Source organism: Actinia tenebrosa, unplaced genomic scaffold (genome assembly GCF_029948245.1).
Source record: "Actinia tenebrosa isolate PJP-AT-01 unplaced genomic scaffold, QUT_ActTen_1.0 PGA_scaffold16__25_contigs__length_10494907, whole genome shotgun sequence".
Lineage (NCBI taxonomy): Eukaryota > Metazoa > Cnidaria > Anthozoa > Actiniaria > Actiniidae > Actinia > Actinia tenebrosa.
The window spans coordinates 4,732,740-4,756,886 of NW_028292576.1; the positions used below are offsets into that span (position 1 = coordinate 4,732,740).

Sequence of the window (24,147 nt, forward strand, 5' to 3'; positions counted from 1 at the left end):
TTAAGTACTTACTTAAGTCATTCTCAAGTCGCCTCAAGTACTTACCCAGGTCACCTTAAGTTACTTATCAAGTCCTTCAATTCCTTAGATATAAATGGAAGCGGAGGAGCAGCCCCAAGAGGAGCAGAAGATTACCAAGGCTAAATCTCCAGGCAGAGTTGCCGCGGGGAAGAAGCTCGCGGAGATGAACAGGAAGAACAAAGCCAAAAAAGAAGAAAAGGTGGAGGAAAAAGAAGAGGAATCCCTTGTTAATCCTGGGTACGTCATTGGCGCGTTGGGAGTTGCTATAGCAGCAGGCAGCCTCTACTTACAATGGCGGGCTACGAAGCCAAAGGTAGAACCCGTACATGTGACGCAAAGCAAAATACCCGTAATGGAGTAATAACCTTCTCGCTTTGTAATATAATGTCAACCGCGTTATTGAAAACTGTTGAAGAGGCAGCTATTATTACTTCCATCGTTGCGGGTATTGGTTGGGTAGGTAAGAAAGTGCTCAAAGAAGACTTTACTGAAGACCCAAGCAAAAGCTTCGCTAATTTTGCTAAGATGACCGCTGCCGTGGGCGGGGCTATCATGGTAAAGGATTACCTGCGGAAGGAAAAGTACCTGCCCAATATATAAATGGCTAGTTTAGTCGCAGGCGGAGTTATTGCAGCTTTAGCATTCACTGGAGCTAATTATGGTGGTCAGTATTTGGATAGATTAGTCAGAGTCGACAAAAGCGGAGAATTAGCCGCCGAAAGAAAGAGACACGACTTAGCGCTGGAAAAGTATCAAAGGGACGTGGCGGCTTGGAATGAAAAAAGACAAGCTTACAGGGATTGGTTGGACAAGAACTACCAAGACAAAATGCAGGCAAACAAGAACTTCGAAAACACAGACTACGCATTTAAGCTTTATGCGCAGGCGCACCCCGACTTTAGAATGAGAAAGCCCCAGTTCAAGAATTACTACCAGCCTTCTAAGAAACAAAAAGACAATGAGTTGGTCTTCGTAGGAGTCGCAGGGCTGGCGGGAGGCGTAGCTTTGGCGTATTTAATCTAAGCTATGCTTAGCCTCTAGTGGCGCCTTTGGCGCCTAGAATATAATGATCGTCTTTTTGGAAAGCGACAAAAATAACTTTACCACTTACTTGAATCCCCCCATCAAAGCCCATAAGGTTCGACTCATAAGTTGCTCTTTGTACAATTCTTGGTATAATTTGATTGGCGGCTTTGTCGTTGTGGGTGCCAACAAACCAAAAATACCAGATTCCCATTACACCCCTATAACACTGGCTAAGGAGCTAGCAAAGCATGGATATACTCTTACCACAGGTCTACCCCATGAAATGACATTCAAGAAAAATAGTGGAAGTTCCAATCTAAAGGGCAGTCCGTTGGTAGGATTCCTGGGCCTTACTAACACAACGATCAATGGTCAACTTGACGTAAAATGGAAAGTCCCCGCTAACTACGAAGTTCACTGCAGTCTAGTAAGATCATGCTTTAATGAAGGACCCAGTAATCTAATGTCCAAGTTTCCACCTAAGGGTAATCCATTTGACCTGGTAGAATACGCTCCCATTTCTTTAAACTATGACTTGCCTTGCGAATTGGTAGAAAGCATAAACATCACCATCAAAGTGGACGGAGAGACGGTGGATTTCAACGGGCGAAAGATCAGTCTTGTCCTATCCTTCGCTTGAATCAAGCGAAGCACGATTCTATTCATATAATGGGTCGAACTGAGGACAAACTTAAAAGGATTTACTATGTGCCCGAAGGTTATTGGAGAGGAGCGTCAGCTATCAAGAAACTCGCGACCGCGGCCAGGGTATCAAAAGAAACGGCTAAGAACTGGTTAAAAAAACAAACCCTCTGGCAGGTTTATCTTCCCGTGCCCAAGTACATTCCCAGGCCCGGCTTTACCGTAAATGCTCCCAATGAAGTTCATCAGGCAGACTTGCTTTTCTTACCGCACAACAAGGTAAGAAGAAAGACCTATAGGTACGCTTTGACCGTAGTTGATATCGCAAGCAGATACAAGGACGCCGAACCCATAACCAGCAAGGATTCTGGGTAAGTAGCAGAAGGCCTAGGTAGGATTTATAAGCGCGTCTTGAAATGGCCTAAGCTGCTGCAAGTGGATGCGGGGACGGAGTTTATGGGCGTGGTTACTAAGACCCTGAAAGACCACGACACTAAGATTAGGAGAGCCGAAGCTGAGTACCACAGGGGTCAGAGCATCGTCGAAAGATTCAATAAGACCCTGGCCGAGCGCCTCTTTGGGTATCAGTATTGGAAAGAGCTGGAAGATCCCTCCGAGCGCAACAGGGAATGGACTCAGAGGCTCTCCCAGGTCGTCGCGGCTTTAAATAACGAGGCGGCCAGGGCTACGGGAATAAAACCCAAGGATGCCATAAAAAAGAAACACGTGGAACACAAGTCCTACGTCAGAAGTTCGAGGGCGGTCTTCCCCCAGGAAAAGAGATTAGGCGATGTCACGGTTCGATATCTCTATGAACCGGGTGAATTAGAAGGAGGATCCAAAAGAGCTACGGATCCTAATTGGTCTTTGGAAACTTACCAGATCCGAAGTGCGATAGCTAAGAAGGGTCAGCCCATCTTGTATTATCTTTATGATGGTCCCACTCGTGGGTTCGTCAAAGAAGAACTGCTTATCGTGTGATGTCCAAATGCTATCGTATGAATACCATCGTCGCACATCCACCTCTTACCATCAAATGCTGACAGCGACACCTTCTCTTGGGTGACGTTGGGTATTTGATGTTTAAAGGACCGCAGGGAGTTCATTTGATGCTTCTGAGACTTTTGAGTTTGAAGTACATCCACGTAAGACTGGTGAGTAAATTCTTTCTTCACCACGTACTTTTTTACGCCTTTGGCTTTCTTGTCTGCACCGTCCGTCTTAAGCACACTATACATCTTTGGTTTTAGCCCAACGTACTCCACGATGGGCTTGCCTGACATTTCATCCTTCATCTTTCCAATTACTTTCTTATTCTTGGCTGAGTATAGGGGATGGTCGCGCGGGTAACCACTGGTATCGTATTCGTCAATATCTTCGAGGTAGTCCGCGTAAATGTCGGGGGTTTCTATCTCCATTATTAGAGAGTCGGTGTCTGTGTAAAGGAGGTGGCAGCGGTTGCCGTACTTTGGTTTTAGTTTGTCGTAGTAAAACTCGTACATCAGAAGTTTGGATAGCTCCAGTACGGTAAAGCCCGTATATACCGGCTTATTTAGGAAAAGGTTGGCTTTTTTCATATGTATTACGTAGAAGTTTAGCATGTTTACGTAGCGCACAAACCCGGGTTGGGATACGTACCTTTCCGCTTCCTCGCGGGTGTTAGCAATACATATGCTTACCCTCTTGCGGATGTTTTCCATGGTTTTCCCGAAAACGCTATTGTTCATTAACTTAAAGAGATTCTTTTCGAAGTCATTTTTCGCGGCAATACGCTTTTGGGTATTAAAGTCGATGTAGGGTTGCATCCATGGTTCTTGGCGGAACTTTAAAGCGCGGCGTATGTGGGTCACGCGCATTCCGTGGCGCACGTAGAATTGCAGGTTGCGGTAGTGAACTACGTACTTCTTCTTAGGCATCAAGTTTAGGGTTAGCTTGCGGTAGGGCTTGTAATTGGGGCACAACTTCTTTTGAAGCGGGGATAGCTGCTCGAATGGTATTTCAATTGCTTCCGGGGCAAGCTGGTAATCGTCGTGAAGGGGGTGAAGTTCCGGGGGGTACTCCAAATCTACTTTCAGAATTAACCCTTTTCGACTGTCAGGCCTTATGCGCATGTAGTACTCTGGTTCACGCGGTTCTACCCATTCAAAGTCACGCACGGGAAGATGCTGGGACATTGCCCAGCCGTAAAGGTTGTTAGCATCCAGATAAGATATATGAGTGTTTGGCTTTTCGGGGTCGTACCCTTCCACCTGGGGATTGTTGGCGCGCGCATAACGCCTACTGGGACCGCAAACGCCCCCGCGAATTCCGTCTTCCATGAATCTATACATTTCGTAATCGGTTAGGAGATCTAGCTGGGCGTCTGTTTTCTTCAGCAGAGCACTCCAAGAAAGTCCGGGGGCTGTATAGAAGTTCGCTGGATCTAACCCGTAGTAAGACATAGACATCTTTCGAAAACTTTGGAAAACGTCTGCTAGTAGTACGACGTCGGAGAGTAGGTAGACGTCGTGGTAGTCGCCTAAGTTGCGGCAGGCGCGCTTTTCCCACACCTCCTGCGCGTAGGCATACTCCCCATCGGAAATCCCCGCTTCATTTAGAGTGCTGTAGAAAGCTTCGCGGGGTGGTAATTGCTCCTCTTCGAAGCGCTCCCAGGAATCCATGTATTCATATGGATACATTCCTTTTCTCTCTGCGTCGTACTCGTCGGAAATAGGGAAATCCTCATTGTAGCGGGCAAGATTGGCTGAGGAATCTGCCATGAATTGCTGGGAGTCTAGGAATTTCAGCTTGCCTATTGTCACGGACATATACCGTTCTTTGTTATTCGGTATGCACTTTACTTCGTGACCCTCTACTCCCTGTAAGAGCAGGTGGGAATCATATCCACGAAGGTTGTGAAAGAACACAGGAATCTCCATGTTTGGGTCTATTCGATATCTACACTTCCAGTTCGATGCGCCTTTATATTCATCGGTAATTTCGCAGCAATCCATTACTTTGTCTGTGTAAAAGTCTTCCTCTATGGGGTCGCCGCAGTGAAAGCAGTGCGTGGAGGGCTTACCGGGCTTTTCCCCGTCTTTCGCATAGCGTCCGCAAGTAAGGTTTGCTTCTCCTAAGTAAACTCCATCTTTATCCCACGCTTTCTTCGCTCTGCGTCCGTACTTTAGTAACCCTAAGTTGCAAACGTAGCACTCTTGCGCTGCGTGGTATGCTTCCAGGTTTTCTTTGGATAGTTTGGTTTTCTTCTTACAAGCTAAGCGGCGGCGAATTTCCTGCTCCTCTTCCTCTAAGGCTTCGAGGAACTTTCGTGCTGCGTTAGGACCCCGGTAAATTACAGGTTCGTCGGCTTCTCCGTCACATCTGACTACTATGTATCCATACGAACAAATCTCGTGTAATCCTTTCTTTTGGGTACTTCCGGCTTCCTCGTACTCAGGAGTAATTAAGGACTCAAAGTCCGCGTAAATCACGTAAGGCACTTTATTCTGACGTTTGTGGTCACTATATCGTAAATCCTTATTTTCTGGTAATTGAATTCTCTGCGCGGACTTCTCTACTCCCCGACAAATCTGGTCTTGTTTCTTCAAGGCTTTCAGGTCCTTAAACGGTAGTAAGCAAGCATCACAATAATACCTTTTGTGTCCGTCTTTACTGTGCGTTGCGAATAACCTACTTAGAGACTTTACCCATGATTAATGCTCTCCGTGGTAAAATAGGTGTATGCGTTCTCCTTCAAAACTCGAGATATGTAGAGGTACTATAGTCTTTTCTCTAACACCGTAAACATTTATTGCTAAGTCATTTCTTTCTTCAAAGTCGGGTATAGCACGCAATTGCATTGGAAAGACTACGTTTGACCAATCTAAGTCATCACTTGGATATTTCGATGTTCTAAACGCGTTTTCTTTGACTGGGTATAAGGCGGACCTTACAGCCCATTTGAAGCATTCATTGTCTTTATTACGTACGCTAATTATTGCTTTCTTACGTTCTATGAACGTTGGTAATGGCACGTAGGATCCTCCTCGAATCGGCACGTAGCGAGCAATGCTAATCGTAGCACCTTTTATCGCTGTTACGGTCCAGCCTGAGCCTTCCCTGGTATATTTCGCTAGTGACTCTAATAATGGATCTACTTGATAGGGTAATCGTTGCTCTAAGTCTGTCGATTCTAAGACCGTTAAAGTCTTGGCGCGCAACCAAACTATGGTCTCTGTACTATCTTTTATCAATCTAACTTCCACAACAATGGAAACTTTCACAGCACCCAACTCTTCCATTCCCCTTTCTACTACTCTTTGTATCCTTCTTATATTCGTTTCCCAGTATCGTCGTAAGTCCATCGTAGAGCTTCCGGAAAACGTATGAGTTGTGAAATTGTATTGCGAGTCCATTGTCTATATATAAGGAATATTTTTTGAAACCGGCATGGAAAACCCCCGCAAAAAATCGTCGCCCCATAAATGTCCGCATTTTGAGGCGCGGGGATTCCTCGGGGACGAATTTTAGCTTTTACTAGGTTTTTGGATATTCATTACTACGCGAATTTGATTAACTCAGGGAATCATGGGGTTAGGTCGGGTGAATCAGGACTGGTATGCCCTATACTACTATTTTGAGCCCCAAACGCCCGGGAGAACGACTTCAAATTAAGGGATATTTCGACAGCTCGCATAAAAATACATACTCATAATTCATAAAACGAAAGCCACTGCACAAAAGAACTGTCTTTTGCCTACCATTTGCATTTTTCAGATTTAAAATTGGTTAAATCCAAAATATTTCCCAGATTTTTTCATAATAACCTGTGTTAGCGGTATTTAGTCACGCGAAAATATAGGCAGGATTCAAAAGTCAAAAATGCTTCTTGGTACATGGCTTTGCAATGAAATTTTGCCCTCTAAAGATCAGTCATCACCTCTTCTTTGATTTTCTAAAATAAAATTTTTGGGTAAATAAAATGAGGAATTTTGCGAGACCTAAATGTGTAAGGCATTTGTAGCAAAATACATGCCCTCTTGACCCCGGCTTGTGTAACGTCAGTCGTCAAGAACTGTCCTATATTTTGATTTAGATGGGTGAATCTTTCGGTAATCATTAAATCACGGTCTATCAAGACAGATAAAAGCGTAAACGTTTATAAACTTGAACAATGGTACGGTTTTATTGGCAGTCTAAAGGTTTTGGACGTTTGTATTGCAAGAATATATTGTCATTGTCAAATTCACATTACCACAAACCTGAACTTTTCTTGGGATGGAGCATGTAGTTTCGGTTAGCTTTACTAAATGCGCAGGTACTTAATAAACTAGGATGTTCATTGTCTTAAGAGTTTTGAAATTTACTAACCTCATAGCTCCTATGAAACCCAAATCATGTCACTATCCCAATCAGATAAACCGATCTTCGTAAACAATCGTCACTAAATCGAGCCGACACAGGCAACCCAACCAATGTCGAGGAAGACCGTTCTGTTGTCAAAATTCATAATTATTTATCATTGTTTTTTTCAACTTTCTTTTTAATTCAATGTTTGAATTCCCCTACAAAATGTTAAAAAGTTCGTTAATACCCTATCTCGTAGGGGAATAGAAACGAGTTGAAAGTGGACAATTATTAAACGTTGGTTTCATATTAATATGATGACGGTGTAATCAAGTACTAGGTGCAGTCAGCGTTATATTACAGTTACTCATGAGAGCCCAAGAATGATCTTTTTAATATATTGAGGGGATTGCTTAAAGCTTATTGTAGTCTACATGAATTATTATGTAGTGTGTAATAATCAGTTCACTTTTCTGTTCGCAATATTTCCACCGGTTGCCTCACAATGGCTTCTTGCACGTACTCTACTTTAGTCGGAGGACTTTGTGGTGCTAGCCTCCATAACCCGGCAAACATCGAATGCGTGACTATTGCAAGTTGCAAGAAAAACATACAAATGCATCTCCAAATGTATAAAGTATCCGATTCTTCTTTAAACTCTGAAGCGAAGCTTCTGTTGGCGAGAGCAGGTAAGGCCGAGTTCAATTTATTCTTGTGTGGTTTCGTATTTCAAATGCTCATCGATAGCTTATTTATGCTGTACTTTAAAGGCATTTTTGACCACGATGAATCCCACCTTGGTTTTACAATTTGTCCGCGATACAGAGAAATGTTTGGAATCAGGTGGCGATGTAACAAGAAGACCTGCGTTTGTCCAAGTGAATGGTCTGGACATAAGTCTGTAAAAGCGGATCGCGGCTTAACCCTTTATCAGTCAAAAAACCTTTATCAGGAGACCCAAGTGCTGATTCCAGTTGCCTCGCGTAAGTTCTTTGCCAGTTTCACAATTAGACTGGGTCTTATACGGTACCAGACAACTTTTTATTCATTAAACAATTAGACAACCGGAAGAACCTATCACATCCCAAATTTGTACGGCTTAACATTTCAATCTCTGTCCGGATTGATTGTTCGGCACTGATTTAAGTGTACACGGAACGCGTAAGCGTATAAACTTTTGAATCTTTTAATTTTCGTCCGGTATCGTCTAAGCCAAAGCCTAGGCTAAATTTTATTAATTTCATGCGCGGTGATGTGGATAAGGAGGAAAAATGGTACCCTGTCTCCTCCCACCTTTAACTAAAGGCAATTAAGAGAAGCTAAGAAGTGTTGGGTTAGTACATATAAATTCAAATGTTTTTAAAAAATTAATTCATAAAACTAATTTTACTTAAAAGTAGAAATTATCAGTTAAAATTTTGGTAAAACATCTTTTTTTCCTTCCCCAGAGGCATTTATGTCACTCGTTTTTCAGAGACCGCTAAGCTCTTTTGGTTGTTAATCAAGTATACTCCTTATTTTTTAGCGGTATGTAGACAATGTCGGAGAAAGTTTGACAAGCGGCAAGATCAAGCAACGTCCACATTAACTACTTCATCCGAAGGAATGGATCCAAGGCTCCTTCAAACACGTGACCAGGAACCTGCCGAGCAAGGACATCCAAAAGAAAAGGAGTATTCCATTGAATCACCTTCTGATGAAAAATCGGCTAGTTAACTTGATTACCTCAATCGTACTTGTTTTCGCATGTCTAATTAATTTTCGATTTGCAAAGAATTCGTGGAATTACCCTTGCGAAAAAAATTTGCAATAAATAAATAAATAAATAAACAGGCGAAAATCTGATGCCCGAATCTAAATAACTAGAAAACTGAAAATCGAGTCAGTAACTGATATTATTGAATAATAGCAGTCATTAATTCGATAAATACAATGTTCATTACATTCGATACCACAGGAAAGTAAAATAATTATAACTTACATTTAATTGCAGTCAATAATAGCAGAACATGAAGAAAGCACAGAAAGTGATATGGATGAGTTGTCGAAGGCCATGATGAACCTGTCGGTTCTAGATGACTACGTCCCACAACAGACCACAAGTGATAGCAGTAATGAGAGCTCGAATGGTTTCCATGGTTTCCAAAGGAAGATTAGTCTCAGGGAAAAACGAATGAAGCTGAACGAATTTTTGAGTTGTGACGCCGCCACAAAAATTGGTCCCTATAAGAAAAAATGGGAAGAAACAAGTGTGCGCACTAAAAAAAGTCACGTATCCAAAGCCAAAGATCTTGTGGTTGCAGGATTAAATGTCATTGCTCCAGGGGACGCTGACCACTTATGGGAGGCACTAAAATCTTCCAACATTGTAGAAAAAGCTTTAGGAACGATCGAGGAATCGTCATCAGACAAAATGTATTTGGAAGCTCTTGCTGAATCTTTCCAGAATGCGGCAATCTGGGAAACACGACGACAAATTCTTTCAATTATGTCGGACATGGTTACATATAGAAGACTGCAACACTATATACCTGGCGTTACAGAGTACAGGGTGAAAATGGCTCGTCGACACAGGCTAGAGTATGGTCGTGGTGTACTAGGACAACAAAATAAAAGCACGAGAATGCGTATCAACCACAGTCAATTAGACCATTTCCTGACGTTCATAACTAGTTCCCATGTGATACAAGATCTTCCTTTTGGTCAACGATACCTTCGACTTTCTTCAGGCAAAGTACTACAAACACCAAATGTAATCCGTACCATGAGTCCCAGTCGCCTCGTAAAACAATATCAGCAAAGCTGCAGAGAGACCGATTTCAAGCCCTTTGGACGTGCCACAATGTTGCGCATTTTATCTGCGTGCTCTGCCACGGTGAGAAAGTCCTTGCAGGGACTTGACTACTTTGCTACGGACGGTGGTAAAGCGTTTGATGACTTGATTCGTGTAGTCGATCGCTTCAAAGAATGTGAACTTTCAAGAGAAACTGCCACCAGTTGGGAGAATTCTTTGAAGGCAGGCAAGCAGTATTTAAAGTCGGACTATAAGGTATGATCTTTAATAGATATAAGTAAAAATACTGATCATTGTCACATATAGCTAGTGATGCAATGCAATTTTTCTCATCTATGTTCCGATGTAGATCTAAGGTGCTTACACACGGTGCAACATTGCAAGCAACAAATTTGAATCGGGGTGACACGCATTACAACAAAATAACGCAACATCGCTTGTGTCAGCCTGCTATGTTAAGATATTTGGTCAGTAGTTATAAATTTGGTGCAAGCTGATTGGCTGGAAATTTCGAAATGTTGCAGGTAATGTTGCAGCCATGTTCACATGATGAAATTTGTTGCGCAGATTTGCATGCAACGTTGCGTGCAACAAGTTTCAGGTAGACACACGCTGCGACAGTCCTGTTGCGTGCAATGTTGCATGCAGTGTTGCACCGTGTGTCAGCACCTTTAGCATATTCAGCTGATTACATACAAAAAATCAAGTTTCGTAATTTTTTTTGAATATTCTGGTTTCTTCGATTTTACTTGTTTTCCATTTAAAGTAATTGCGTAAGTTATTTGATCTGGGGGATACTAAAATCAAAACACACCGTATGATACAAATGTTATGGCTATTTTCAGGTTCATGTGACAGAATCATCTTCTGTTGCTGACCACTGCAGTATTCATGCTTTGAACGACAGCAAAGATAATTGTTTGCAAGGGTCATGTGATCACGGTCATTGCATATTTTGTGCACAGTGCGAGGAACTAAAGGAAGTTCTCAGTAACATCGAGGGCTATTTGATTCAATTAAAAGTATCACAAGACGAGCTTGACAGTCTTCGATTTACCTGCAGCCATGCGATTCAAGACATAAAATCCTGGAAGGCGCACCAGTTGAGAAGTGTGAGGCAAGACAAAGCCAGAACAGATATTTTGCTGGATCTCGACGAAACATCAGTGCTAATAACACTGGGCCATGAAATTCCTTCCTCAAAAGTATAGAGAGTCACAGTCCGACTGGTTCGGAAAAAGAGGAATTTCAAGGCACTTAAGTGTCGTAGCTTGGAAAAAGCTAGGGAACCTCCAAAGTCAAACAATGGTCCATATCGTAGAGAACTGCAACCAAGATAGCTCAGTGGTCGTGCGAATTATTGATCATGTCCTCCGTACTCTTAAAGAGGAACACCCTCAAATAACAAGTGCATATCTACGCCAGGATAACGCAGGCTGTTATCACAGTTCTGTCATGATTGCTGCTTGCAATCTTATGAAGAAGAGGACGGGAATCAGCGTACATCGAGTGGATTTTAGTGATCCTCAAGGCGGAAAAGGTCCGTGCGACCGAAAAGCTGCAACGATTAAAGCCCATGTACGAAAGTATATCAACGAAGGGAATGATGTACAGACTGCGCAAGACTTCCAGAAATCCATGCCGTCCGGAAATGGAGTCAAAGGGTTGCGGGTTGCTCTTGTTGATGCCGCTGCTAAGAAGTGCGTTGAACCTCAAGTTAAGTTGTATGGCATAAGCACCCTGAATAATTTCAAGCACTCGGGAAGTGGAGTTACTGTTTGGAAAGCCTATAAAGTCGGGAAGGGGAAGTTGGTAAAAGCAGCAGCCATAAAAGGTAAGGCAAGTGTCCTACCTCAGTCATTATAAACCAACAACTGAAACGGCATCAGAAAATCAGAGTTAACAAACAAATAAACCAAAAGCATCCCCCACCCCTAGATCCGTCCCTATCATGGTTATTATGATAGCAGTTATTAAGATTTCAGCACATTTTTTAATACACTTCAAACATTCCATAATTTAAATTGCAGTTCCAGACTACTTGAAAACTTGTCGTTTTGAAGCTCCTCCTTTTAAGGCTAAAATTTTGTATCAAGTAAAGTTGCAGGAGGGGGCCTGCTCCAAAATCAACCTGGAAGCAGACACGGCTCGGGACAATGGAACAATTCTTTCAAAAGGCTGGGCTCTGAAAACATCTAGAACATCGAAACGCTTCAATGAAACACAGAGAAAATACCTGGAAGACAAGTTCAAGATTGGCCAGGTTACAGGCTGCAAGCTAGATCCAGTTACTGTTGCAACAGAGATGCACTCTGCTAGGAACAAGGAAGGAACGAGACAATTTTCAGCCGAAGAATTTCTCATTCCAAAGCAAGTTCAGTCCTATTTTTCGAGAATGGCGTCAAAGCTTCGGAAAGGACAAGTTGGCGAGTACCGGGATGAAGACATCGAAGCTGCTGAAGAACAAGAAGCTTATGAAGAAACGCGCATGCTCGTATTGCAAGAGGTTCAACTGCAACATCCTATTGTTTTTGATACCTTCAACTTGTGTGATCTTGAAGCATCTGGGAAGCTAAGTGAACTAAGTGTGTCCATGCTGCACAGTGTATGTGAGCATTTCGACTTGCCTATTGAAGAAATAACGAAAAAGCGAAAGGCACCCTACATCGCTTTGTTGAGGGAACTCATTCGTGAATGCAAATGCTTCCTACACTGATATATACATATGGCAGTTTCAAATATACATACAAGTATATCGAAAGCGTATATATCAGACACGGCTGGATATCTCTTGATATTTTTGTCGAAAAAAATATCAGGGATGATACCTCATAATTTTTTGATATGCTTTTGATATACTTGAATATATATTGGAAGCGGCCATAACTTCTGCAAATGGCTGTATGAATATGTGCGTGTGTGTGCTCGATTGCAGAAACCTTGTAGTATACATTTATACAAATATCTAATTTTTTCAGTATATTTAATGATATGCAAAACAGAAAAATCGCTTTATTTATTGTTTGTTTCATTCAATGACTGTCAAAATATTTCTTTCTTGTATGTTAGATCGGACAAATTATAAATCAGTTGGTTTTAAGCATTGAAAATGGTTATTTTGCATTATGCATCTCATTAGATATTTGTATGAATGTATAAATGTATACTACAACGTTTCTGCAATCGAGTGTATATATATATATATATATATACACTCGATTGCACAAACGTTGTAGTATACATTTATACATTTATACAAATATCTAATGCGATGCATATTGCAATTTTACTTTTTTAACCCTCAAGACCAATTGATTTATAATCTGTAGGATGTAAAACACAAGAATAAAATACTTTGACGTTCATTGAATGAAACAAATAATAAATAAAGCGAGTTTTCTGTTTTGCATATCATTAAATATACTGAATAAATTAGGTATTTGTATAAATGTATACTACAACCTTTCTGCAATCAAGTGTGTGTATATATATATGTGTATATATATATATATATATATATATATATAATATATTATTACTGTATTTATGAAAGAATTATTATATAATATAATAATTTAATCATATAATAATCCGGCTACCGCATTATATATTATATATATATATGGCGGTAGCCGAACGCAATGACGAGAGCTACGACCAAGAATAACTAGAGCGAGAGAGTCTCTGGGATACACGGTATTTAATTATAATCGCTCGCGTAAAGAACGGTCTTCCTCGACATTGGTTGGGTTGCCTGTGTCGGCTCGATTTAGTGACGATTGTTTACGAAGATCGGTTTATCTGATTGGGATAGTGACATGATTTGGGTTTCATAGGAGCTATGAGGTTAGTAAATTTCAAAACTCTTAAGACAATGAACATCCTAGTTTATTAAGTACCTGCGCATTTAGTAAAGCTAACCGAAACTACATGCTCCATCCCAAGAAAAGTTCAGGTTTGTGGTAATGTGAATTTGACAACGACAATATATTCTTGCAATACAAACGTCCAAAACCTTTAGACTGCCAATAAAACCGTACCATTGTTCAAGTTTATAAACGTTTACGCTTTTATCTGTCTTGATAGACCGTGATTTAATGATTACCGAAAGATTCACCCATCTAAATCAAAATATAGGACAGTTCTTGACGACTGACGTTACACAAGCCGGGGTCAAGAGGGCATGTATTTTGCTACAAATGCCTTACACATTTAGGTCTCGCAAAATTCCTCATTTTATTTACCCAAAAATTTTATTTTAGAAAATCAAAGAAGAGGTGATGACTGATCTTTAGAGGGCAAAATTTCATTGCAAAGCCATGTACCAAGAAGCATTTTTGACTTTTGAATCCTGCCTATATTTTCGCGTGACTAAATACCGCTAACACAGGTTATTATGAAAAAATCTGGGAAATATTTTGGATTTAACCAATTTTAAATCTGAAAAATGCAAATGGTAGGCAAAAGACAGTTCTTTTGTGCAGTGGCTTTCGTTTTATGAATTATGAGTATGTATTTTTATGCGAGCTGTCGAAATATCCCTTAATTTGAAGTCGTTCTCCCGGGCGTTTGGGGCTCAAAATACAAAAAAATTTCTCAAATAAAAAATAATGATCTGAACCAACTGAGAATCATATTTCTAGAACTAGCTACCAAAGACCTTTAATTGGGCAGAGTTTGAAAATTTTCGATTTTTCTATCTTGCATAGGTATAGGCGATCCTTAGGGAGAGCCCCTCTTAACATTTGGTTCGGCGCTTGAAAAGTATGAAACGGGGACTGACAGTCAAAAGTGATAGCTGATTGACAACAATTTTTTAAAAAATTTCCAAATTAAACTTAATCAAAGGTATCCTTTTATTCTTTTATTTTAAAAACCCTAATTTTACAGCCTTAATAATTTAAGGAAGCATCCACTTTGTATTATTGGATTTGAATTATTATTCAAATCACCGCTCTAGCCGGCAGTGAATAGCTTCTGATCACCTGTAACTCGACCAATCACAGGGCAAGAAATTCTGATCTATATTCAAGTCTAAAATAATATTAATACGACATATTACGATCACATTGATTGCTTTAAAAGAAGTCCGACAGATTCAAGTTATAACTAATCGATTTTGAGCCATTTTATCCGACGAAACGTGAAAATCGAAGATTTCAGAGAACGGTGAGTTCTTTTTAAGGTTAATGTCAAATTTCTTGGCATCAATTTTTACCGAAAGATTTTTTTTGCAACGATGAACTCTTTTAAGGGGAAAAACTTGCTATGATAACAAGAACTATTGTGAACAATTTTATTCTGAACGAGATTTTGTCTCGTTACTGACAACTAATTTTTAAGCTATTTTGGTTCAATATTTTAGATATTTATGTTTACAAAACTTGTTTTAGAAGCCAGATTTCTAGCTTTGTATTTTGCGAGTTTTAGTCAACTTTAAAAGAATTATGAGAAAAAAGTTACGGTCGGATGGTCTTGAAAACTGGCACTGACAAACCTTACTCAATTCAACAAAAAAATAAAGCGTTTCAGGATTTATTTCGATTGTCGGCAACTTGGTTTCCAATTTATGATGTCAACCTTAAACTTACTCGTTAAACATTCACGCTTCGGACTTATATTCTAGTAACTTCTAAGCTAATTTAAAATTTAAAATCCCTGACACACTTTGCACCTGACATTAACTCAGGTTTTCCTCACCCGTTGCAAACAAGATTTTTTATTTAAAATAAATTTACAAAGATATTTCGTCACAAAGACATTTCGAGATTTGTGGCGACAAGTTTCGACGCCATCAGGCATCATTTTCAAGAGTGAAGAGATCAATTGAGTTACAAGTACTTATAATAATGTCAGAGAATAAATTCAACTAAAGTCCTGCGGGAAAACGCAAGCTTTGAATGCATCTGATGGTACGTTTAACAATGGCTTCAGTTCTTTGATGAAGACCATTGATGGCATTGGGATCGCATTGAAAAATTCCATCAAGACCGTACCTTACATTCCCCAAGTACTTTTATATTGACAATCCTATTACATGTTGCTCAAGAATTAACATTTTTGGTTTTAATAGTCAAAACTGAAAACGCCAGAGCGAGAATAAATACGGAAACTCTGAACCCACCCCAAGGTTGTAACAAGCCTTGAGGATCCATAACTCAGCCATTAATAATTTTTTAAGCAATAAGCCGTGTGGGATGGGCTCGGATATAAAATAAGAACATGCGTAATAGGTAAATTACGAGCCTTAGATGAAACGACTGAACTTAAGAGTGCCATACAATGAATCGTGGGATTGCACCGATATAAAGTGGATTTGGCGGGAACTTTCGGGTCAAAACACATGCGTTGGCATCCGGTTCCCTTAAGCACTGGAAGTTTCGCAAGGACCCTGTACTGCTTCATCTCTTCTTTTGACTAAGTAGTTTGTTGTCAAACGAATATGAACTAAGAGAAGGAATCCCCGTGTCCCATCATGTGCACACTTTGAGGCTATTTTTACATTCTATATATTCTAAAAATATCATCCAATCATATTATTTATTTGATCGTTTGATTTTTTGCACGCACATAGTAAGCGCGCTGTTTGCTAACGTTTTCTTGTGCTTTTCTTAGTTCAAGATGACGATGTAGGTTTAAAGCTTTGAAAAATAAATGTAAAAATACTCCAGAAATCTTAACAAATTGCTACTTCAATTTCCTCGTGTATTTGCCAAGCTTGCGACGTGCACATTTATATTCAGGGCACAGTTGAAATAACCAAAAAACCCCAAAAACGTAAGCAAACAGAGCGAGCAGAAAAGCAAATGGTTTAATAAACAAAAAATAGCATCAAACTGATGGTTACAAGGCTATATAGGGGGTATTCCTTCTCCTAGTTCATTTTCTCTTGACGCGTTCTTTCCCTATTTTCCTAATTTGCACAAGTTAACTCGATCTCTCCTTTTCAGACTATGATGAACCGTGTGGTTTGGCCTGCAACATTTTTATTCCTCGTGTTGCCATGGCGATACTCACATGCCAGCTGTGGTGAGTCTGAATACACCCAGCCAGGTCACGTGCTTATCAATCACGTGATTGAATCACTCATGGGTACGAGTTTAATGGGTTGTATGCAGCATTGCGATGAAAACGTTTTCTGTTCAAGTATAAACATTTACACAGACAGGGGTTTGTGTGAATTAAACAGTGCCAATCACATTTCCTTTCCTGAGGATCTTGTCCCGGTCAGCCATCATGCAAGCTACATGATTTACTCTCTACATCCAGCATTCGTCTGTAGCAACCATCGCTGTCGTGATCCAGATACTAGGTGTTTTTTATATGGAACCTCCCGTCATTGTCATGGTACGTGTATGAACTAGTATACACCTCTATTTTCAAATATGAGACGATTAGGTTTCGCACCCGGTTCATGATCATATGCCCAAATTGTCATGTACAAATACATCCAAAAATCTTGGTCTACATGTGACGTCATAGTCGCAGTTTTGGTTTACGTTGACAAAAGATTTGGTCTTGGGATCTTTTGTTATGACGGCCACGTCGTTTCATCATTTTATTCTCATGGGAAGGGATTTATGCCACCAATATCTACTTATCCATTTCTTATTAGTTTCCAGTCTTGAAATTCTTGGTATATTATATCACTTGAGCAATATTAAGAACAGAAAGGAGAAACTGCTCTAAATACAAAAGAATGTGACTGCACCTTCTGTTGTATAAAGAGATGACTTCTGTGTTCTTGAGTTATATTTGTCAGGCTTTAAACATATGTAACTTATTGCAATTAAAATCGTTGTTGTGAAGTCAGTTCAAAACCCGAAAACAGTTTGAAACCGAATTGGTGCATGGGAAGTACCTTAATTAAATGCATGTAGTGATGCTTAATCGCATATGCCCTATATGTACCCTACAACAGTCCGAAGATGCTCTACATTGCCAACTCCATACAGTTTCTTCCTCGACCTCGGAATGCCCAATTGTAACGGTAAAGCATGGCGGTGCTTGAAGTTGTTTTGAAGTTTTCAGTTAAAGATGCAAAGTATATGACAACGAGTTTGATACGAAATGTGAGCTAACAATTACCTATAAATTTACTACAGTCATTGATCTAAAGACCTTCGCACAAATTTCAACACAGGTGCTATATCCTCTGTACTTGAAAACATTTAAAGAAATATAATCATATGTCATTGGGTCTCGTCTCCTACGTTCTGTCTTGAACTCAAAAATAGTTTTGCAATTGGGTATATGATATACTCTATTAAGAATTACTTGTTGAAATAATTGTTTTTGGATTGCTCCATAGTCTGCGTCAATTCATTGTGGATGGAAGATGGTAGCATAACAGACGCGCAAATCACAGCCTCCTCTTTTTTCCGCGAAAACCACGTGCCCGCGAATGGACGCCTAGGCAACACTGTAGGTGCAGGTGCCTGGGCTGCAAAAAAAAATTTAGTTGGGGAGTATTTACAGATAGATCTTGGTAAGGCTATGATCATCACTAAAGTAGCTACACAAGCAAGACATCAATATCCTTATTTCCAATGGGTGACCAAGTATTATCTGACCTACAGCATGGGTCCTGGTTACTGGCTGCCATACAAATACTACAACCAAGTTAAGGTATTTGAATACAGTTTCTTAGTTAGAAAGATTTGCAATTGTATTCATTAAAGCAAATAGAACTCCTTAGTTTCACTTCCCGTCATATCTGTCTGCGAAATGCCTTTCAGCTGAATCACAAGTTTTCAAGTTCTTTATTTTTTAATGTTCGACCACCATTTCGAGGAGATAATGAGATCCAAAGAATTTATCGTGGTTTAATACAATGTTTTGTTAAAATAGGAACATAGTGTACAGTGTGAGCATTAATACTAGATATTTGCCAGACTTTTGGTTGAAAATCGCAGAAGTAGAATTTTCATTTATTGATATATTTATATATGAGTTTTGCATAATTGTTTTGCAATTCACTATATATACACATATGAGATAAGCTCAAATGAGCAACGGAAAAATGCAGTCAGGTGTGTTTGACAGCAAACTGATATCTCAATTAGGACATTGTCTAAAATATATATGACTCACAAAAACCAACTTCTTTCTTCAAATTTTTTAAAAGGAATTCCAAGGAAATCATAACAGAGATATCGTGGTCACCAACAGCTTACCATTACCATTAAAAACAAGATATATCAGGATCGTTGTTTTGGAATGGAACAATCATATCTCGATGAGAGCTGAACTATATGGATGTTCACCACTATAAGCACCAGACAACATCACGGGAAACCCAATCAATAGATGAATTGCGTGCATGTATGGACCACACCCATTCGATTACACCACAACCATCAGTATTCATGAAATGAACTATATGAATGGATGGACCACGCCCTGTCAACTACACTACAACCATCAGTACTCATGAGAGGAACTATATGGATGGATAGACCACGCCCTGTCAACTACACTACAACCATCAGTACTCATGAGATGAACTATATGGATGGATAGACCACACCCTGTTAACTACACCACAACCATCAGCACTCATGAGATGAACTGTATGGATGGATGGACCACACCCTGTCAACTACACTACAACCATCAGTACTCATGAGATGAACTATATGGATAAATAGACCACACTCTGTTAACTACACTACAACCATCAGTACTCATGAGATGAACGGTATGGATGGATAGACCACACTCTGTTAACTACACCACAACCATCAGCACTCGTGAGATGAACGGTATGGATGGATAGACCACACCCTGTCAACTACACTACAACCATCAGTACTCGTGAGATGAACGGTATGGATGGATAGACCACACCCTGTCAACTACACCACAATCATCAGTACTCATGAGATGAACGGTATGGATGGATAGACCACACCCTGTTAACTACACTACAACCATCAGTACTCATGAGATGAACTGTATGGATGGATGGACCACACTCTGTTAACTACACTACAGCCATCAGTACTCATGAGATGAACTGTATGGATGGATAGACCACACCCTGTCAACTACACTACAGCCATCAGTAATCGAGCAGAGATATCCAATATGGTGGTTTGATGTGTATAGTCGTTCTTTAAAGCATACATAACACTCTACAAAACGCCAAATCATGTGCGCCCAACAAGGTCTTTATTGGAATTAGTAATCTACACTAGTAATCTAAAACTTGCCTGACATTGATACAGAAGGTTTTGAGGAATAACCGTTGCATGGCGACCAGCGCTGTTTCAAAACTTCGTTTGAATTTTAGTCTATTCTGGAACAATTCTTAACTGAAAATAACTTCCCTTCGCAAATCCTTGGAATATTCTTGAGTCGTTTTAGATTTAAAAAAATATGATTGTTATGACCGAGGCTGAGCAAGCGTGTTCAAAGACTTATTTGCATAAGCCCAAGATGATTGACGGTTCCAGAAAAGACCAAAACCAAATTGAAGTTTCGAAACAATGGGTCGCGATGCAAAAGTATCGCTGTAAACCGGTTTGCTTTTTTGTCATTGGTGCAATGTAGGAATTTTTCAAAGAGGATCATTCTCCATTTATCCAAATAAATCGCCCCTTCCCTCACAAAACTCTCCTTGGACCCTCCGAGTGCATCACTGAAATCATTTATCAATGGACCACTTCCACTTGGGCGTAATATTTTGCCCATTTCAGACCACGTGTCATTCCCTTGAGAATAAGATTCTTAGTCTGAGTTGTATCTATATTCAAGTGTCTTCTAATGTGCAGTCGTTAAGGTTGGTGCCTACTAATTGCGAACCATTTTTATTCTTTTCAAATTGTACCAGTTGTTTAAATCACCCAAGAGGCCACTGGAATCTGAAAAAAATTGGGGGTACCCACGCATCTAAACGAGATAATTGACGTTAAACACTGATGACGTAAGCACTTTTTTACGCAAGGGGGAAAAATCATATCACGAAGTTGCTTTGATCGATTTTATCTGAAACTTGTTTCAAATAAACGACTATTTGTGCTCTTTATATCAAATATATCAACTATTATGTATCACATAAGAAACTTTTTTCATTTATTTTTAACCAAATTTTGCCTTCAAAAGTGTAAAATATGGTTCTAAAGGGATGCTACATTTTTGCTTACATTTGCATCCAAAACCATTTTTATTTTAAAAATTCTATTATAAAAAATAATTTTAATATTTGTGTTACATTTTGGACGAGAAAAAAAGTCAAAGTACCAGAAAGCTTATTCAATTTGAAGAACAATAATAAATAATTATTTCCTGTGTAGAAAAAAAGATTTCCTTAAGATAATGGTATGTAAATTTTTTTTTGAAGTCGGAAAAAGAACGGCTTTTCATGAATGTTTCACGGCAGTTGTGCATGCAAAGCAAGAACCAGGCAAAAACTTTCGTAAAATACAAACCTACATTTAGTTTAACTTCACAAGTGCAAGAGACAGATTTAATAAATCAGTACTGTTTATAACAGATACTTTATAGTTGTTTTTGTAACAAGAATTTAATTCCAGTGCAAAAGACGCTGCACCGGGGATTGAATCGCTTTTGTTTTTTCGGTATCGTTTTTCCCCCGTTATGACATTATTACATACGAATATAATACATTTAAACTTGCAACACTAGCTACACCAATCTTTTTGACAGTCTTCGTGAACAGTCTTCAGGGTTCTCTTTGCAATATTGAATAATTTATGTTAATTAACATGTAAACGAGGCGAAATGGTGTGTTGTTCTTGTTCTGTTGACGTTATGTCGCAGTGTCTTCATTCCTCTCGGTGGATGCGGTTATAAAGTGCTTTCTGTTTTCCTTTTCGACTTTGCGGTTCAGTTTAGTTTTGCTTGTCAATAATTAACTATTTTAATATCTTATTTCTTACTGGTGGGGAAACAAATCTTAAAACGGGCTAAATTCAAAAAATAACCACGCAGAGCGAAAGAAGTGCTATTTCTCAATGATCGGGTAAAATGTCGAGGCTTTATTTCACGTTTCAATGATTTTATTGAAATTTTGGATGAATCCCATACATTTCCTTATAGCAGGACACCACAGAAGCCAAGCTTGGGCTACCTGTGGATAAAGTCGGTTCAAAAAAGAAAGGATGAGCACAGGCAGCCCAAACAAGGTTACTGTGTATGCTTTATAAGGGAAGGTATGGGAGTTATGATAAAGCTACGAAAATAAAATGTTTTACTCAACAATTTGCCTCAAAAGTACCTCCTGCAGTTAATTATTTAATAATTATTTAATAATTTATTTAATAATTTAATAATTATTTAGGTAGAGAAGAACGGATTTTGAAAAACCCACTAAACGGCCTCAAATCGCGCTGAAAATTCGCCAGAAGACTGAACAGAGTAAAAGCAACAACTGCAGCAAGATTGGAGGCAAATTGTTGAGTGAAACATTTTATTTTCGTAACTTTATCATAACTCCCATACCTTCCATTATAAACCATACACAGGAACCTTGTTTGGGCTGCCTGTGGGATGAGGGCAAAACACCTGTCATCTCACGGTATCTGATTTAGGGGGGAGGGGTGGTGTTACCCGGTACCCACCACATCTGGATGTGAAATCTTAGATTTTGTCGCCAAATATCTCCAAAGCTAAAAGCCAAATCACAGAAATGAATGGACTGTCTGTCTGCATGTGTGCTAAAAAAACATATTTGTGTATAGAAATTGCCACTACAGACACTACAGAAGAGGTACCCACCACCTTAATTCATAAAATCGGATCCCTATTTTGGACCATTGTTTTGACCTCGTCCCGAAAAGTGCACTATAGTTGGTAAACATATCCGGTGTGTAAGATAAAGAAAATCGCAGTCGTAATCTTATTTTAGTGAGCATTCGTAGATTGTGATTACGTCATTTTCAATGTTTACGCTTATCCCACATTGCAGTAAACAAAGTCTCATTAAAGTGGGTTTCTTTAACTTCTTTTTGAAATTGGTACCTTGAGTTTGAAACGAGGGGGAAAAACTTATTACAAATTCAAGGTCAATATCTGGATATTGACCTACTGATATCACGTATTCATCGCGTTTGTATTATCATATAGTTTTCTTTGTTTTTCAGAGGGCTTTATTTATACCCCATGTTGCCCTGCTTGTTACCAATTCAAAGGCAATATGCAGATATTGTCCTGCTTCCCAGGGTAACATGTAGATATTGCTCTGAAATACTAAAATATATTGCTCTTGAATGAGCAGTGAGGTCAAGAGCTAAAGACAAAATGCAATGAATAACAAAGAAAAAAGTGTGAAATTAGAAAGATTGTATTAGATACAAACAAAACAAAGACACGGCCAGCATCATGTTTTTTGCATATTTTAAATGTTCGTAAATTCTGATATCTCTTACTCATTACTATAAAGTCACTTGGTAATGAAATGATTATCCAATTAACAAGATTTCAGTCTAATTTTAAGATGATTTTGGTTTTATTTATGAAAATTAGGAAAGCCCTTTTTTAGCAAAATGTCTAATAGTGATTCAGAAGATGAAGAAAAACCTGGCTTGACTTCACTTTGCAATGCATTTTGGGGTTCTTTTGAGGAACATATTTCCAAAATGGCGTCTATTTCGTCTCCTAAAACGGGCCCCAAATACGCTGTAATACTAACTCGGCCCAGTTTTTCCCTCGACCTCATAATGTCTACTACAAGAAATACTATATACTATAACAAATGAAGATTTGGGCATGCGCGTCAACATCTACTCTTTTGACTTTCCACTCTCGATCTCCCGCGTCCTGTCAATCCTCGAGCATGCGAAGTACAGGAATGTAGGTGGAGTTAAGTGTAACCCACTTAAGGGGTCTCGTAACTGATTCACGAAAGCGAGGTTTTGTGATAAACTTATTGGTCTTTGTCACAGGCAGCCCAATTTAGATAAAAGTGGAAGGTGGAAATAAAATCGCTATATAATATGAACAATATTTTGCATTTGAAATACCAGAGAGTCAAATGGGATCGGAATTATATCATAGGAAAACTAATAAGCACGAAAACGTATTGTACTGCACTTTTCCCAGATTGTTTTCAATTATTTTTACCTTTCACTTTTATCTAATTCGGACTCCCTGTGATCATTTTGAGTTTCGCTGCTGCTTCGGGCATCAATTCATTCGCACGAAACCTAGCTCGTTTTCTCAAGTTATTGTCTTCACGTACCTTCTCATATTAAGACCTTGGAAGTAAGTTATGATCAATGATCACTTTTCACAGGAGCCATTATCGACTGTTTTAATCATTTCGTACAGGGAGATTCCTTGTCTTTCCATCCAATCACTGGACGACACGTCACTTC

At 39.4% G+C, this 24,147-nt stretch overlaps 2 protein-coding genes and 1 pseudogene across 2 annotated transcripts; 2 read left to right on the forward strand and 1 right to left on the reverse strand.

Moving 5' to 3' along the window:
* Positions 1–1,461: 1,461 nt before the first annotated feature.
* LOC148910626 (uncharacterized) lies at positions 1,462–6,032 on the reverse strand. The gene is made up of 3 exons (XM_089031040.1): positions 5,448–6,032; positions 2,720–5,288; positions 1,462–1,526 (listed from the first exon to the last, which is right to left on the reverse strand). Exons 1-3 carry the CDS (start codon positions 6,030–6,032, stop codon positions 1,462–1,464), a joined length of 3,219 nt encoding a protein of 1,072 aa, XP_088887166.1.
* A 1,487-nt stretch (positions 6,033–7,519) lies between these two features.
* Positions 7,520–24,147, forward strand: part of LOC148910627 (uncharacterized) — a 124,898-nt pseudogene continuing 108,270 nt past the window's right edge.
* LOC148910628 (lactadherin-like) lies at positions 12,204–19,082 on the forward strand. Its single transcript, XM_089031371.1, has 3 exons — positions 12,204–12,498; positions 18,120–18,436; positions 18,936–19,082. The coding sequence occupies exons 1-3, from the start codon at positions 12,204–12,206 to the stop codon at positions 19,080–19,082; spliced, it is 759 nt and encodes a 252-aa protein (XP_088887497.1).